Source organism: Buteo buteo, chromosome 16 (assembly GCF_964188355.1).
Source record: "Buteo buteo chromosome 16, bButBut1.hap1.1, whole genome shotgun sequence".
Classification (NCBI taxonomy): Eukaryota; Metazoa; Chordata; class Aves; order Accipitriformes; family Accipitridae; genus Buteo; species Buteo buteo.
Genome location: NC_134186.1, coordinates 17,005,040 through 17,023,804, shown reverse-complemented (window position 1 = coordinate 17,023,804; position 18,765 = coordinate 17,005,040). Strand labels below are relative to the sequence as shown.

At 38.3% G+C, this 18,765-nt stretch overlaps 1 protein-coding gene across 1 annotated transcript in view; it reads left to right on the top strand.

Annotated features, from left to right (window-relative positions):
- The window catches only part of INSC (INSC spindle orientation adaptor protein), a 143,091-nt gene that overhangs the window by 104,889 nt on the left and 19,437 nt on the right, over positions 1 to 18,765 (top strand). The window contains exons 9-10 of the mRNA XM_075048012.1: positions 13,373 to 13,544; positions 16,224 to 16,402. Of these exons, the coding sequence (XP_074904113.1) occupies positions 13,373 to 13,544; positions 16,224 to 16,402 (351 nt within the window). The remainder of the gene's footprint in view (positions 1 to 13,372; positions 13,545 to 16,223; positions 16,403 to 18,765) is intronic.

Sequence of the window (18,765 nt, the reverse complement as noted above, 5' to 3'; positions counted from 1 at the left end):
AGGATACAACAATCAAAGACCTTTTCAGTAACATGGATTAAGACTTACAATTGAATTAAGAAACATTAGTTGTTCAAGCTCATTAAAAGATGACTGATTAGACTCCCCCCCTCCCCCCCCCAGCTTTTTTTTGTTAAGCAGAATGGTTTGTGGCCACTGTTCTGAACAGAAACACAACTGCACTTGCCTTTAAAATCCTTCAGGCTTTGGAGTAGGTACTGTCTTGCACTTACCTTGGCCAATCATCTTGGTTTGTAAAGACTTCTGTATTTTGCCTCTGGTTAATGATGCTCTTCAGTAAGACAACCAAGGATCTAAGCCATAGGTGTCAATAAAAGCCCAGCCAATATCTCTGTTGCAGCTGGGCAACTAGACCGTAATAGCTGGCAATGGAGACAAAAAAGAGACACCCAGCAGGCTTTGTGCATAAGGAGTAGGAAAACTTAGCTTTCTGCTGTGGCAAGGACCATCTAGAAGGTAGTTTGGATCTGCTTTGCTATAAAGGCACCTTTGTTCGTTGAAGTGACTAATGAATTTCCAGAGTTCATGGTGAATGGATTTTTGGATTTTGAGAAGATCTGAGTGGAAATCAACAGTTAATTAGAAGCAGATGTGTTGCTTCTAAAATTCCCTGGTTGCACGATAAAAGATGCTTTACAAAGCAGTTTTAAAAGTGTTTTAGAAAAAGACTTTGAAAAAAACCCTCTACATTGCTCTGCTGAAGTCTGAGTGCTGTTATAAACATAAATGTTTTCTTTGGCGTCTGAACGTTAAATGTAAAAGTTGTACTCTCTAAAATTGTCAACCAGTCATTGTAACCTCCAAGAATGACATAAGAGTGCCAGGAAAGAAAAGCAAGGTGGAAACTCATTTAAGATGTGTCTATATTCAAGGGCAATACCATGTACAGGTGAATGGTAACCTAGCTTTTGGGAGACTGTGAAGACACACCTAGTAAATGTACTGATATTTAATAGATCTTACAATTAACAAAATGTCACATTGTTGTGACAAACTTGTCCATAGGCTTTCAGGAAGAAATGCTAGAAGGCGTTGAGTGAAAGCATTTAATTAGAGTACTCCAACAGTGTTGCTGCTATCTTTGCTTTTGGCAGTATGGAAATTATTTTGATGTGGAACAATATGGAAACAAATGCTATTGGTATTTGATTTGGGTATCAGGAAAAAGCATAGTCACAGACCAAAACCCTATGATGCTAACTATTGTATATACACACACATACACACACAGAGTCTCTTCAAAAACTGACAATTCTATAAATATTTGGGAAAAGCAGCCCACTTGTCCAATGTAACAACTCTTATTTAGATTATTAAACAGAACTTTAGAGGAGACACTGTGAACAGAACATCTAGGTGTCTAGGCAGTCTGAGAATATTCCTAACAGTAAAGACCTATAGCGAAATTTGGTACAATATGGGATGTGGAACAGTTCTTAGCTCAACTAGGTCTTGATCTTGTGGAAAGACTTTTATTGATGGCCCTAACTTCACTGGGGAACGATAAGACTTGTGTTTGTTGTATGATTAATGTGTCTGAATTGCAAGGCACATTTCACACATTTAATGTGAAACTAAGCCTGTAGCATGCTCTTCGTTCATGGAAAGTGACAGAGACAGTGATTCTTAGCACACCAGAGACTCAGTCCAAGACAAAGTTTTGGATGATCTTTACTAGAACATCTCTTCTTCTAAGTTACACGTGGAGAGCAAAAGAAAATGTGTAAGAGATATTGGCCTGAACTTTCTGTTTGGAGGCTACTAGTGATAAGCAAGAATAAAATGTTAAAATGTGTGGGTTATTTTTAAAAATTATTTGCACTGATTGTTCTTCCCCCCCTGCCAGGATCCTTGTTTGTCGGGAAAAAGTGTCGAGAAATCTTCAGGATTCTTGAACCCGCGTGCAGAGGAAGAAATGCAACAGACTCAATATGAGTGATAAAGCATACTTCACTTTACTTGCACGGATAGCTCATATTTATACAGTTTACGATAATCATGCCTACTAGTCCTAATATTATTGGTACATTGCTAATGTTTATTCATTACTAAAACACACCTACTTGTGGTTTGCAGCTATGTAGGTTCCGCAATTTTCTCATGGGAACTTTCTCAAAGTTGTCTATGAAACCTTGCCAAGGTCACAGTGGATGCAGTTACTTATCTCATTCTTCAGCATCCAGGTGTTGCTTGTCAGGCCAGGCTCTTCTTATCTTCCTTTTTCCCAGCACACAAGGACACAGTATTTTGTAAATTTATACTTTGTTCCCACATAGCGGCTGGATTGCTCACATACCTTTGCCCAGCCAAGAAATCCCCAACACTTGTTGGCTTTGAATTTGGCATAATTGATTTATATTGAGTCTTATTTTGTATAGCTCACCTTCTTAATCAGACATCAGTCAAAGTAAATCTAAAAACTATGCTGAATTAATCTCTGGGAAAAAACAGTGTGAGTGATATAACACAGACTTTGTACTGGCTTTTCCCTAGCATTTGCTATCATTGCTTACAGTGCTAGCTCAGGCTTGTTGCAACACTTTCCCATGGGTGAGAAGAATGTGACCCGGGCTCTACCTGCTGCCCAATGAAGCTGGACACAGCTATGCTGTAAGAGGTGGCTGAAAGAGTTTCCAATCCTAACATAGAGACATGTTCACAATTATTTCTTCCTTTTGTTCTTCGTCAGCTGTAGAGCTGAAATGTTGTAAAAATATTTCTGTTTTAATATTTTATTTACAATCTGAATTATTCCAAAATAGATTCCCAAGCAGATGGGCCCAGTTGGCATGGGTTTATGAAAGGCAGGTCCTCCTTGACCAATTTGATCTCCTGCAGGTGACCAGGTGACCCGCCTAGTGGATGAGGGAAAGGCTGTGGATGTTATCTACCTTGACTTCAGCAAGGCCTTTGGCACTGTCTCTCATGGCATACTCCTTGAGAAGCTGGCGTCTCATGGCTTAGACAAGTGTACTCTTTGCTGGGTGAAAAACTGGCTGGCTGGATGAGCCCAGAGGGTTGTGGCGAAGGGGGTGAAATCTGGTTGGTGGCAGGTCACAAGTGGTGTTCCCCAGGGCTTGGTGTTGGGCCCCGTTCTGTTTAGTATCTTTATCAATGATCTGGATGAGGGGATTGAGTGCACCCTCAGCAAGTTTGCAGATGACAAGGAGTTGGGAGGGACGGTTGATCTGCTTGAGGGTAGGGAGGCTCTACAGAGAGATCTGGACAGGCTGGATCGATGGGCTGAGGCCAATCGTATGAAGTTCAAGGCCAAGTGCCGGGTCCTGCACTTTGGTCACGGCAACCCCATGCAGCGCTACAGGCTTGGGGAAGAGTGGCTGGAAAGCTGCCCGGCAGAGAAAGACGTGGGGGTGCTGGTTGACAGCCGGCTGAATATGAGCCAGCAGTGTGCCCAGGTGGCCAAGAAGGCCAATGGCATCCTGGCCTGTATCAGAAATGGTGTGGCCAGCAGGAGCAGGGACGTGGTTGTTCCCCTGTACTTGGCACTGGTGAGGCCGCACCTCAAGTACTGTGTCCAGTTTTGGGCCCCTCACTACAGGAAAGACATTGAGTTGCTGGAGCGTGTCCTGAGAAGGGCAACCAAGTTGGTGAGGGGCCTGGAGCACAAGTCTTACGAGGAGCGGCTGAGGGAGCTGGGGCTGTTTAGTCTAGAAAAGAGGAGGCTGAGGGGAGACCTTATCGCTCTCTGTAACTGCCTGAAGGGGGGTTGTAGTGAGGTGGGTGCTGGTCTCTTCTGTCAGGTGGCCGGAGATAGGATGAGAGGAAATGGCCTCAAGTTGTGGCAAGGAAAAATTTCTTTACTGAAATTTACTGAAATTTCTTTACTCCACACACTGGAATAGGCTGCCCAGGGAAGTGGTTGAGTCACCATCCCTGGAGGTATTCAAAAAGTGCGTAGACAGGGTACTCCAGAAGACAGTTTACTGGGCATGGATGATGGTTGGACTCGATGATCTTGAAGGTCTTTTCCAACCTAAATGACTCTATGATTCTGTGACATTTATTCTGTTTGTTAGTGCTGCTAGAAAAGGAGAGTGCAGTGTAAGCAAGTCTCAGGAGATAATCCAGTAAGCCACTGTTTCATTCTAGTGTCTAGCAAGGTACTGTCCTTCAGAACAGCATTTTCTTTGTCCCAGACTCTTTGATCTTCAACAGAACTTAAACTCTTTTTAGAAGTTTGATATACTTTGATCTAAAGTTACATTCTTTGGCCGCAAGGGTTTGGTAGTTCTGATTTCAGAGTGAGGTGTTTATACCCCTTTTTTTCAGTTGTCACACTTTTCTAGTATCTCTTCTAGATGTCCCATGACGTTATCTCTGCTCCCCTCTGAAACAGAAGAGTATAGGTCCTAATCCTGGGAGCCTCTCCTGGAGCCAGGGGAAGCCCTGTACCGTTCTGTGGAGAGCTGCCGTGGCTCTTCTTGTGTTATTTATGGACTGGCAGGTGGCAGAATAAAGCCTGATCCCGTCAGATGTCTGGCCCAGACTTGGGCTTTACAGATCAGGAGGATTAGGTTGGTTTGGAATATGGAATGAGAGTTTTTACTGCTTATGTGAAGTGAACCTTGAGTGTTACTGGGGAATTCTAATATTTAGTACTTGCTAGTTGTTAGGTTCCTTCTGTCATAACATCTTTTGTGAGTATTATTCTATGAGTGAACAAACTGGCTCATAGATTAGGAACACTATTAGAAAAACAGGCAGTGACTGAATGACAGAATCAGAACAGTATTTGGGACTTTCCTCAATAACATGCTTGTTTTCCCAGATCTATGCAGCTTCTTAGCTAAAATATGGCAAGTTGAGATTTTATCTTTGCCATAACATAATGCTTACACATTTTTCCATCTAAAATAACTGGAGAAGATCCTGGGCTATTGAAGCTGAAATCTTCTCACTACATAAATTCAATTTCAGTGAGTTCTGACATGGTTTTCTGATGTGAGATCAGTTTATGAAATTAAGCGTGACTTGCAAATATGATTTTGAATGCAAATTGCAACTGCCCCTGTATCACAGTGCTATGTTGTACCTATCTTTGCTTGCTGCAAAAATAATCTCTATTGAAAGTATAACCAAATTTGTGGTTTTGTTCCTCCTTCAATGCAGCATTCAAACAGTAGCTTAACTTTAAATATTTATGTTTGTTATCCTTGATAAAGATGCTTATTTATGTTGAGACCTGGTAAGGCAGCAAACAATATTGAGTAGAAGAAAAATCAAAACTCAGCTTGTAAAAATATTCCATTTTCTCAGCCTCTTAGTATTGTCCTTATTTCTTCTAATACAGAATAAATATAGCAACTATATTTGACCAAAGAGCAGTACTGGGAGGTGTTAATGGAGAGAAAAACCTATGAGATCATTTTACCTGATGGCTCATAGTAGACCTCTGACTGCTCATAAAGATTCCATGCAAACAGCTGATCTTAAACTTGAAATTCTTATGCGTAAAGCAATTCTGAAATTATTTTATTGCCACTGCAGTCATAGAAATAAATCAATGTTTGTAGGAGACCCAAGGAGATTTTCCTGTCAGGAGACGAATCTTAGGACCAAATAGCTTGAGCCTGCTGCAGCCAGTGAAGTTCCATCAATTTTCACCAGATGAAAAATGCTACTTTTTTACTTTTTTTAAATTCTTGTTTGAATAAGGGTAGCAATTTCCTCTGTTGTTATTACAACACGAATGGACTCTTATTGAGTTGCTCACTAAAAGTTTTATAGCTAAAGTGCTGTGAGTGTTTTCATTATAAATGGCTATCATAAAGCTCTATAACTTGCTTGTAAAAATTCTCTGCCAATAAAAATCTGGCACGTACAAGGTCGGTTCTGGAGCTAACTTATTTAAATTAATTTATTAAAATAATTGAACAGCCATTGTGAAGCAATGAATGTAGCAAACAATTATATTAACGCTTAGTGCCTCGTAGTGCTTTTCTTAAAAGCAACAAAAAGTTTTAGAAAGAACAACATAGGTGAAGCACTGAGTCAGTTTTGGCAATTATGTGAATTTAGACATAAAAACATATTTTCTGAACAAGTTGCTGTATATATTTAATGCATTCTGTTAGATAAATGTCCTACTGTTATGGTGTGTTTAATTAGTGTACCTGCGATTCAAATACTGTAGAGGCCTTGTATTTCAGAGACTGGATATTTTTTAGGCTAAACCAACTGACACTGTTCAAATGAGGAATATTTGCAGGAAAATTGTTTACATAAGGATCTGTTTCTGAATGCATTTGCAGAATATCATATTTAAAGTAACAGTAAAAAAAGTGTCATCCTGTGCTATCTCCATTGCTCATTCATTCTCTCTACCTTTCTAATGTAACTCTCTACTTTCTGTTGTGGTGTTTTCATTGTCACACTTTGAGTATAGGGTAGGGTTATGTTTGTTTCTAACTTCATGGTAAAATGACCTGTTCAAGAATTTTAATCTGATGAGAGAAGAAGTTGTATGTGAAATTACAGTAATAATTATTAATAATAAGCTCTTTTATTAAGTCTTTAGCATAATCATGTTAAGATTTGAAAGTATTGACTTAAACACATCCAGAATTCTAGCAGGAAGATTATCAGATACTTTTCCTGAGAGAAGAAAGACACTGTGAAGAGTTAGATTAGTTGATAATGACTGATTCTCTGGCTATGACCTCCATGCTGCTCTTTTTGGATAGAGGCACTTTCTCATTACTGTAATAGATGAAGAGGGTCCTCTAAAAATGTAGTGTGCATGGGATTTTTTTTTTTTCTCATGAAGAGGTACACTAACAGACACTTCTTGAAAATAAAATCCATGGTGTCACACCAAAACCTAAATGACACAAAGTAATCAAACACGTTGAAAGAGTGTTCTTGTTTTTAAATGCCAGATACCAGCTGTTTCAGAATATGCCCTCATGCAATGAAGTGTCTGTGACATTATTTATTTAAAACTAGATGATCGGAGCATGTTTTTTTCAGTGACCACATCTCATTTTCTGGAGTGCCCTGTTATGCATAACCCTGGAGCCCCTGTTTGTTTATAGGAATAGTTGAGGTGGTTTTTTTTTTCTTTTTCTCAGACTATGATCCCCCAGGGTAAATAAAAATGAGGGCTATGTGAAAACTACTAATATATGGTCTTTCCCTAACTCAGACTTCAGGTCCCAGTATCTTGTTCAGCATTCTTATATAACACATGACAGTTCCTCTCATCTTGTTGCTGAGTCCTTTTTGTGTCCGTGTGGCTTCATTTTAATGAAATTCAGGCCCCAAAGTATAATATATAAAGCCTTATCCATTATTTAAAAGAAACAAGCATGTACTTTCTGGAATTTGTAATGCAGATAACAAGAAAATCCTACAAATAGGGATAGATTTCCTGCAATGTAAAAACAAGACAGTATATCCAGCCCTCCAAAATGTAAGGCAAAAGAATCTGAGAAACCTTTGGCTTCTGTCATGTGTCATGTAACTTGAAGAATTTTATCTCTAACTTTATCATATGTGAACACAAATAGTTCTCCCCTATTCTTGTATGCTCCTGAGATTTCAGATAACACAGTCATTATTGTGATTGTCTTTTATTTGTGACAGGACAGGAGAAAGAGAATGTAACAAATGCTGAGTACAAAGGCCATTGCAAATGTCTTTTTTCCAAGCCACCGTACTCATTTGTGCTCAGTAGTTTTCCTTCTGTTTTATCAATGCATCCCCGTTCTATAAACACCAACAGTGGTTGAGTAGAAGGATCTATACTATAGAGTTTTACATAACTGCAAGTGAATTCCTTTGCTGTCGTCTTCTCCTTCTGCCCTTTGTAGCGACTCAGCAGCTATCATGTAGCATTGGAGACATGTGAGGAGTAGATGAGGAAAGTTGAATGTATCCTTGAGTGGTTCACCTATGTTTGTAGAGGGTAGTTTGAAGCAATGTAAGCTGTGATTTATGGCAGTGGGAATATGTGAGCTGCTAGGCTAATAGCAGCACAGTTCCCAGTTTCTTTTATCAACTACAGAAATAAAACTTTAAAAGACTGTCTTACCCTTCATATCAGTCTTCAAAATTGAGGGAGCTCAAAGCCAGCTATTCCCTTATCCTTGAAGCAAAGACAAGAGAGAAGTGTGGATGTCGATCTTATTGATCTTGTCCATCCTTTCTGTAAAATGACTTATTCTCTATTAACTCTTTGATAAACAGTTGTACTTTTTATCTGCAACAAGCTTAGAGCATCTCTGAGTGCCAAAGAACACGCACTGCGAGGTGACTACTTGACTGCTTTCCCTAGGTTTTGTAGGGAGAAAAGGTTTACCTACTGTTTATCCTTTCACTCCTAGTCAGCTCAGAATAAGAAACTTGTTAATTCGTCTTGCTCTGCAGTTTGTTTCTTCCTGCAGCATGGCTGCAAGGTTGCTACTGAGGCATTGCCACATTTGATGTATCCTTCAAGCTGATGCAGCCAACTATCTCCCCCTTTTTTTTGAGAGAGAAGGTTGAGATATATTTTTTTCACGCAATATAACAATATTCCTCATATAGATCAGATCATCTTCACACTGCCCCTTGATGGCTAAATACGAGGAAGAACAAATACCTCTTAATTAGCTTGACCACATTCTGAAGGAGAGAAGTTTAAAAGGGAAGCTTTAGTTGAAGTTGCCACGAACTAAAGCACCCACTCACAGCCAATTTAGATACAAAGCTAAGGTTATTGCCAGCAGTTTTAAAGCTACTGAGCTGGGAACCATTCAACCTTTATTCAGCCCCACACTATTCTGTAGAGTATACAACATGGCTTATAAATTAGGTCCCACGGCCACTGTAGTACAGCAGTAGTTATAAAAGTCACTACAGTTCTGTTCACTGGTCACTGCTGCTACCATGGAATTGCTGCAGTAGCTTTGATTACTTGGAATAGCATTTGTGGACATTTTAATGGCATCACTCTATTAATATATCATCTCACTTTAAAAATAGCTGACCAAATCTTCATCTGGTCTAAATCAGCACAGTTCTCAGTGGAGCTAAGGCAGTTCTTATCTGCTGAGCACTTGGCAGGGCATCTGTTCAAATATGAAAGATCATTGTGTGCAAGGTAGAATACCTTTGTCCTTTTCCCTTCCTTTCTTTCAACATAGAAATTAAACAAGACTTGTAGGCCTTCTACAGGTGCAGAATAAGTTACGGAAATTGACATAGGTTATACCTGAGCCTTGATGATCAGGAATTCATTTCATGAGTAAAAAGTCATCAAAATAACAGTATATGAATTCTGCTGGATGACATTTTCAATGGAGTTGCAGAATAGTGAAGTGACCACATAGTTCATGTGATGGTCTGGCGAGTGAAGTAGATTGTGTTCAAAGAATGCTGAGCAGGAGATTCAAACATTTTCTGAACATGTTAATTTTTCCTTCCTTCTCTGTTGCCCTCTTCCTCATCCCATAAATTTTAATGTGTTTGGGTTTTCATCCAGCTATGCATTTGCTATTTAGTCTGCTAATGTTCACGTCTTCACCTATGTAGTTAACCTGTCCTCGCTTCAATCACAGCATGTGTGAAAGGATAAAACAAACAGAACACTGACCTGTCAGTTCTTGACTGATGCAGCCACTGCTTTTGAAATTTTCCTCTACCCTCCTGGGAAGGTTGAGACAATGTTTAAGAGGTGATCCCCTTTGTGATTTTGTTTCCACATTTGCTATCTTATACCTGGATCTCAACATCTCCCTTCCATTCTTCCTTTAAAACTGCTTTGGAACCTGCTGGTGCTGCTTACTAGAAGCACCCAGCTGTAGGCTGATAGTGTTATCCATGGATTTGACAGTGGGAAATCAGCCGATAGCCTGTAGGGCTTTCCAATATCAGCAAGATGACTTGGGAGATCAAATAGAGAACTTGAAAAAAACCTTTGAGAAAGTTTACCAATATGTAGTGATTGCCTGAATGTTAAGAGTGGGCAAACAGGAATGTTAGAGAAAGTCATAGTATGAGAAAAGACCTTCAGCAGCATTTTATACAAATGAAGAGAGACATTATTAAAAAGAAAGCAATGGGTCTTGGTTGCCAGAGTGGCATGGTAAGCCTGCCTTGAACCTCCTTGTGGAAAGCAGAGAGTTAAGACTGTTGTTGTGTGTAATATTTCAAATCATGAAGTCATTAATGTACTTCATCCCAAGCTCTGTATTGGTATCTTTAACAGATGCCTAGTTTTATTTAATATGTTTAGGAGGAAGAACAGGTATACTGAAGAAAGAAGAGGTCTGCCCCAGAACTCATTCATTCCTGTTGCAGAGAAAAGAAATTATTTCCTTTCAGAAGACTTGATCTATGCAGTAAAGCGGTCAAGCATTTATTTTGTCACTTGGATTAAGTTTCTATAACAGGGCTATACTCATAAGGATGTAAGTTCCTGGCATTTTTCCAGTTATCAATATTAAAATATTAGTGATCAAGCATTTACTGAACGCCATTCCTCAAATGCAGGGTCTCCACAGCATCTTGTTGCATTCATGGAATTCATTTGTTTGCATTATCTGGCTAACTGGTTCTTTTGTATTGCCAAGGTGATGAACAGATTTGACGTTTAGCTGATTACTTCACCAAAATTAAACAGAAAACAGGGCAGCCATCCAAAGTTCCTTTCAGTGTGAAAGCTAATTATAAAAATGCTTTGAGCAGCAATTTCTTTTTCGATGTTAAAGTGCTTTTATTAGATTGTTCCCCTGTCATTTTAAAATTTATTGGTAGACACTTATAAATGGGGTTGCCTGCTGAAGTAGAATTATTTTATTTTCTATATTTAAGATGGAAGACGAAAGTGTACAGAGCAAATTTTAGGCTGAATTTGTTAGTATTTTACATGATTCTGAATAGAAAGGAAACTCACTACTGCTGGCTTTCATGGACCCAAAATATGTATTTTACCTTTATGCTGAATAAAAACATATATCCACTTCTATTTACAATTCAACAACTCCCAATTTCCAAAAACAATTACTTAGCAAATACAAAAATCAAAGATGTAATTTAAAAGTTAAGTACAGCCCTGTATTGTTAGAAGCTTATATTTTATAGTGTAGATATAAACAATCAGTGGTGATGGAAAAATCTAACAATGTGTTTGTACCTGTCGTCCATAAGCCATTACTTGTTCTGAAATAGCATAAAACTACTCTAAAGTCATTTTGTCAAGGTCATTGAATAAGAGTTGGCCAGGCGAATTTTAACCAGTAAATTTAGAGCTGAAGAGTGCTGTATCCTGTTACCAGATCTTAGAAGAAGTTTCTTGTGAAGTATTTTTTTAATGCCTTGGAATATATTTAACTTTTTATACTGACTGTTGTTATTAGCATCCTTCGGACCCCAGACAAGGTGTGATCTGGGGAGGTTTCAAGGTGACAAAGTTGGGGGGTTTTGCATATGATATTGTCTAGCACACTTTGGCTACTAAATCATCTTGTGAGGACATATATTAATTCTTGACACTGAGATCTATTAATATACCTTGAAGCCAAGTGAATTATGTGAATCTGCTGTTTCAAGCTGTAGAATTCTGCCATAACTAGGAGGAAATATTTTGCTGTAGGTAGATTCATGTTGAAAGCTTGTCAAGAAAAAGTTTAATGTTGAAAATTTATTCTTCCTCTTCTTGCCAGTACTTGAGCTTCTATACTAAATCCCATTTGTAATCTGAGGAAAAATAGAGATATAATTTCTTTTGTATTTATCTATGTTATTAGAGTTCCAATGATATAGTCTACTGCCTATTAAAAAGAGCATCCCAATGAATGATCTTCCAGAGGGTAATTTTTGCTCCCATCAATCTGAGAGCTTTTCTTGTAAAATACAGTAACTGTCAGTGCTTATCAAATAATTTAATTCATGCCCATTGCAGGATAAGTAATTAAGATAACTCAACATTCTGTATTAATAAATAACAAAAATGTGAATAAGAGATTTGCTAAATACCCTTCATGGAGATAATGGATAGGACTTAGTGTGCATGCTCTGAGGAAATTTTGAATAGACAAAGAATGCAGTCTGAACAACAGACCTAAGAAAGAGTCTTGGTGAATGTACAACATAAACGTGGGTTTGTTTTTGTTTGACTGTTAAAGTTTATTTCAGTGCTAAGCCTTTATAACTCCTCTTTGTATCTATAAACTGTCCAAGCAACATGTAAGGCAATTGACACCACACTTTTTCAGAACTTCAAATAAATAAATAAATAAATAAGGGTAGTTTTTAAAACATTTACTCCGTGAAGTTTGTGAAAGCTCTGATCATTTGTAAACTATCCCTATAGTTACATTATTTTTATTCATATAAAGATTATAATTAGTGAATTTATGTGAATTTGACATAAACATGTCCATAATTAATTACATAATTCTTCATGCTCTGTCCCCTCTAAGCACATCTACCTACCTACTTGACAACTTGATGAATTATTCAGGGTATGTTAAACAGCAGAAGAAACATAGTCCTGTTAATTTGGAAGTTCACAGATTATGTCCTTGTCTACAGAGAAACTTCCTTTGCTGGGTTTGGTTGTTAACAGCTGATATGTTTCTGCAGTTTAAGCCATCCCATTGACTATGCTCAGTTGCAGACTTTCATTGTGTCAATGGGTCTCCTGTAATCCAGAGCAAGGCATGCATATATGATGTATCTGCCTAAACTGTGGAAGGCATGAGTTCAGAACACTTCAGGCACTCTAAAAGCATAAACCTATGTACATTTTACTCATCTCTCTGTTTCCCTTCCAAGTAAGCAAGGGGTATATGGACCTAGCTTTAATGTGAGAGCTGTGCAAGCTCATCAGGTGTGGTTTGGTTAGGGTCTCTCCTTAATAGTATTTTTTGACCCTGCATTGGCTTTGTGGCAAGTTCAGAAAAAAGTGGCAAAAAAATATGCCTGCAAATAACTTACTGCACGCTCAGGCTCAAGTTTTCCAGTGTGACACATTCAGACAAGAGCTTAAATGAGGCTGTGGCATAGTAGCAGTTAGCATTTGCTTATCAGAGCTTATTTTTGGATTAATGTTTAACTAGAGATGTCTGTCAGAAAAGACTTGTTTGTTTGACCAAAATGAATTCAGCAGAAACATTAAGGGAGAAGAAAATGCAAGACTTTGCTAGTCAACAAACTTTCATGCTGAACTCATTTGTATTTGCTAAATTGAAACTTCTTATGTCATAAATGCCACCAAGTTTAAGTAATTTTTAAAAATAAACTGAGTACTTTAGCCACAGCCAAGAAAAGAGAACTGTAAACCCATCTTCGGTTGCAAAAGTATTTCCTGGAGTATTTCCAACCTATACCTATTGTTTTTCCATAGGTTGATGGGATACTGTGCCTGGCTGACATTCTTACTGATAACAGCCATTCTGAAGCAACTCATGCAGAAGCAGCAGCAGTAATTGCACAGATTACATCTCCGCATCTCACGTTCACTCAGCATCTCAGCAGCTTTCTGGAAAATATGGAAGAAATTGTAACAGCACTTGTCAGTAAGTTCTTTATAGGACTTCTGAGTCTTTCCAGTTAAAATAACACGTTGGGGTAGGACTCTTCATTAGAAATATTCCCTAAATAATGTTTGCCATTTTTTCCTTAATAGATAAAGGAACTCAGTAATTTTTAATTCTAAATCAGAGCATTAGGTAATTACATAGTATTTTTTACTCCAGTCCATATTTGAATAGAATTTTTGCATATTTGTCAAAATAACATCTGTGTGAAATTCCACCATAACAGTCACAGGAAAGACTCAGCAAAGTATCCTCTTGTCCCATGTTTGTCTGTAAAAGAGCAGTTTTTAATAGTTGTTAACCTTTATGCCTGTTGTATTTTCTAAACTTGCTAGAAATCAGGCTCACCACTGCATCTACATTAGTATGATACTTCAAAGGAAAAGTACAGTAGTATAATTACGGACACTGTTACAAGAAAATAAAAGATCCGTCTTTCTTGTCTAGGCCTCTGATCCATGGTAAAATGAGGCAAAGGTAACAGCAAGCTTTTCCTTAACCTAGGTCAGTGAGGACACTTCAGAAAAATAAAATGATATTTCTCATTACTTTCTAAAGAGAGGAATCTTTTATTTCTGACACTGTGTTCCATCCCTCTCAAACACCAGAAGCTTTCAGCCAAGCATTTTCTTCCTCTCTATGATCTGGAAATTCAGTTTCCCAGAGTCTCATGTCAGAAAGTACAGTTTGGGTCATCTAATTTGATTTCTCATATATAATAGATCAATACATTTGGATATTTCTATACTGAGCTCAATGGTTACAGTTAAACTACAGCCCTTCAGTTTTCATGCATTTTTTGTTTTTTTCTTTTTTTAAATAGAACAAGAAAAGAGTATAGTAGTGCCAGTGCTTGAGAATTCTGCAGTGGCTGGGAGTTATCTGAGATGTATTTAGGCATTCTTCAATATGCCCAAACGGCACTAGTGCTGCAGAAATCAAGGAAACAATTTATTCCTGATGACTAGACTGTCCAGGAACAAATATTGAAGGTTCTGCCCTGAACCTGCCCTGAATCCAGTGGGTGGATTAACCTCTGCTGAGCTTGGTTCTGCTGTAGCTAGACTGCTAGAGGCATCTGACATGACTTATTTAAGATGATTTTCCAGGTTGTTACAGTGTACCACAGTCAAGGGACGATCTGAACAGCCTATCCAGAAGATACTAGCAAGTGGAGCATTTCCTTGATTGTCACTGTTTAAGATCCACAGGAATTTTAGTAGTATATACGCTGCCCAAGAAATGTGAGCATTAAAAATAGAACATGTATAACTTTGGAAGAGCCATTTCAGTAATCACACACCAGTTTCCTTGTAATATTTATAACTCAGTAATTGAATTACTGTAATATGTTTAATTTTTAAACCATGCTGAAATCCAATTACCAGGTGATTCAGATCTTAGTTAAAATACATGTGTGTGCAAGGAATTAAAAGGTAGCTGTGTCTTCAGCACTTCTTACTGAAGCTGGAAAATACGCAGGATGATCTTTGACTACAGAGGAATAGGTTTAGAGATGGGCCACATGTATATGTATCTTGTTCTAAAGAATAGGATATATAGCAGAATTACTCTCTTATGGATCAGTTACTGATAGCCTTCTGACTCCTGTATTTAATTTTATTTAGTTATATCAAGATTTATGTTGAACAACATTCAGTGGAATATTCCCTGTAGAATGGTATACTAGGTAGACCGTCTCATTAATTAGATAAATGTTAGAAACACTTAGTGTCCAGGTTAGTATTTTCCATTTTTCCCCGCTTTTGTGGTTCAAATGAAGGTGCCTAATGTTAATATTGCTTATAAAGCACCATAATAATGTGACATATGCCCAGGTGGCCAAGAAGGCCAATAGCATCCTGGCTTGTATCAGAAATGGTGTGGCCAGCAGGACTAGGGAAGAGATTGTCCCCCTGTACTCAGCACTGGTGAGGCCACACCTCAAGTACTGTGTCCAGTTTTGGGCCCCTTGCTACAAGAAAGACATTGAAGTGCTGGAGCATGTCCAGAGAAGGGCAATGAAGCTGGTGAAGGGTCTAGAGAACAAGTCCTCTGAGAAGCGACTGAGGGAACTGAGGTTGTTTAGCCTGGAGAAAAGGAGGCTGAGGGGAGACCTTATCACTCTCTACAACTACCTGAAAGGAGGTTGTAGTGAGGTGGGTGTCAGTCACTTCTCCCAAGTAACAAGCAATAGAACAAGAGGAGATGGCCTCAAGTTGCGCCAGGGGAGATTTAGATTGGATATTAGGAAAAAGATATTCACTGAAAGAGTTATCAAGAACTGGAACAGGCTGCCCAAGGAAGTGGTTGAGTCACCATCCCTGGAGGTATTTAAAAGATGTGTAGATGTGGCACTTAGGGATATGGCTTAGTGGTGGACTTGGCAGTGCTAGGTTAATGGTTGGACTCAATAATCTTAAAGGTCTTTTCCAACTTAAATGATTCTATGATTCTATGATATTATTTAATTGACAAAATTAAGATGATTTTCTTTGTTTTGGTTTGGTTTTTTATCTTGATGATTATGAACTTGATCTTAGATACTACAATTACTAATGCAAGTTGCAGATGCTTAAATATTGCTTTGAAACACTGAACCATGTTTTTTGCAATGAAGGAATGACTTTTTTTTCAACTTATTTTCTGCATTCCTAGAACTGTGCCAAGAAGCCTCGTCTGGTGAAGTTTTCTTGCTGGCTTCAGCAGCTCTTGCCAATATTACTTTCTTTGATACCATGGCTTGTGAAATATTGCTCCAGTTAAATGCGATGAAGATTCTTCTAGCAGCATGTTCAGACAAACACATAGTGGATACTCCATATTCCAGAGATCAGGTGAGTGGTTTCTCAGCAAGATGCTGTCTGAGCACATTTGTGTAAAAGTCAACAGGTTTCAGCTCTGTATCTGTTTTGACATAGTCAAACCTAAGTTGCTTTCATGCCTTCTGTTCTTGGTTCTTTTCATTATATGGCTCACTCTTTATCTGTTTCTGTTCCTTTTTATTATGAGCATTATGAAGTAGGACAGCTGTTAATGTGATTTTGAAAACAAACAAAAACAAACCCCAAGTTCCATATTTCTAAGATACTAGAATTTTTTTTTTTCATCATGAAGATGGCCAAACAGTGACACAGAGGCCCAGAGAGGCTGTGGAATCTCCATCTTTGGAGGTATTCAAAACTTGACTGGACAGAGCTTTGAGGCAAGTAAGATATAAATGGAGACTGCAGCCTAAATATACAATTGTCAGTTCAAAGATGAATTAGCTCCAAAAGCTGAATAAGGATCTGATCCTCAGCCCATTGACGTCGGTGGGCTTTGGATCAAGTCCTAACTGTGTGGTAGATGGCTTGCAAGTTTTACTGGCAAATACTGCTGATGTACTTCTGCATTTCCCTTTTTTTTCACCAGTTTTTTTAGTAAAGCGACACAGAAAATTAAAGGTCTGTGCTAATGCACAGATTAAGTCAGAGGGAATACTTTTGTTCCTCTCAGATACTGCCATGCAATGGGGTGCCGCAGAGGCACTGCTTATTTGGCATCTCAGTGATTAATTTTGCCTCAGCAGAGTAACAACTATGAGGCTTGAGGGTTTCAGTAGTTATTACTAAGGGATGGAGGTTGCTAGTCAGCTCTGTTAACCTCCATCTGTTTATGAGACATTGTGAATATAACTAAAAGTCTGTAATTCAGGCCTCACAAGCCCATCCCCTTCCCATCTCCAAAGTAGCCAAAATATGATTTATGGTAGACTTGGGATCTGCACAGAAAACTCAGTGTACCCTTCAACACAAGCCAGGCCATGGAAATCAAGGCACAAAGGACCTTAGAAACTGATTATTGGTGTTCTAGAGGGGTTATGAGGGCTGCTTTAGCTTATATTAATAGCACTCAGTAGTTTTCCAGCTCAAGAGTGTTTATGAAAAGATGGAGTTAAGCCATAATTACTATATCACTCTTTGGGGAAAGTCTCCTGCCGTGTTTGGCATGGCTGTATACTATTATTACATTTGTGCAATTCTTTATGTTCTTTTTTTATTCCTCCTGTACGCTCTCATACTTTTGTCTTCCTTATTTATTTATGGCCTCATCTTAATTCTGCTGTCAGCTGTGAGTTTGCAGTTTGCTCTGTGGGCAGCATAGCAAGCTCCTTCTTTGTATGAGGAAGCAGACATTTAAAGAAATATGTATGACTTTATTAGGTAAGAGACTAGTTCTAGGCCTTTTGCAACTTGCAGGACATCTCATTAGCTAGAGGAACAGAGAACTGAGTGGCTTCCTTCCAAGAATTGAGGAGATTTCATCCCCAATAACCCCTTGCATTCCCTCTTGGAATGAAAAACTAGATCAGAAAGGTGTGACGTTTTCTGTGGTGTGCTGCAGTAAGCTTCTGAGCTGACTCCTTGTTATTTCTGCAGCAATGGGGACTATAAAATCCTACCTTGTATTCTTCCGTTACTGAGCACCTGGTATTCAGGTGGAATCTGTGAGTGCTGCTCCTCTTCTCTTTAAGAGCTGTCAATGTCACTAGTCCAGTGGGTTTGGTAATGCAACAGCCTTAGGTTTTCCTTAGAATTCCTGAACAAGTGTGTGTTTGAGTAGATTGCTCACCTTTCAAAAGGGTAGTTGTTTCAGTATTATTCTGGGGGGCGTGTGTGTTTGGTGTGAGTCTGCCAATTATGACAGTTTTATGGAATATTTTTCTTTTTAATTTGCTCTGTGCCTAGTTGTTGCAATGAGGAAAACACACTCAGCCAGAGAGCAAAGCAACACTACAATACTGTATTTTATAAGGGTATTCTAAATTGCCATTTTGGCTTTTGATATATATACTTTAATTCCCTTTAGGTACATAGCATAGTTACTAACTTTTCCCATTATATATATTATTATGTCCCAGCCAGTAGACATTTGCCTAAGGACATGTAGATTAAAGTTGAGTAAGTTTGGAAATTTTTTGACTCAAGGATTTATTTTGGAATATGCAACCACTGTGGAAATATGTTTTTATGGACTAATGTCCATTCTGAATGATCAAGTCATCCTGGCCAATAAAATAGATGAATTAGAATTAAGCTATACTAAATGTTGAAACAATTAACCAAAGTAAGAATAAGATTCATAGCAAATACAACAAAATATGGTCTAATTATCATAAGACATTATAAAAGAGCCCCTCAAACTTAAATGCCCTGTT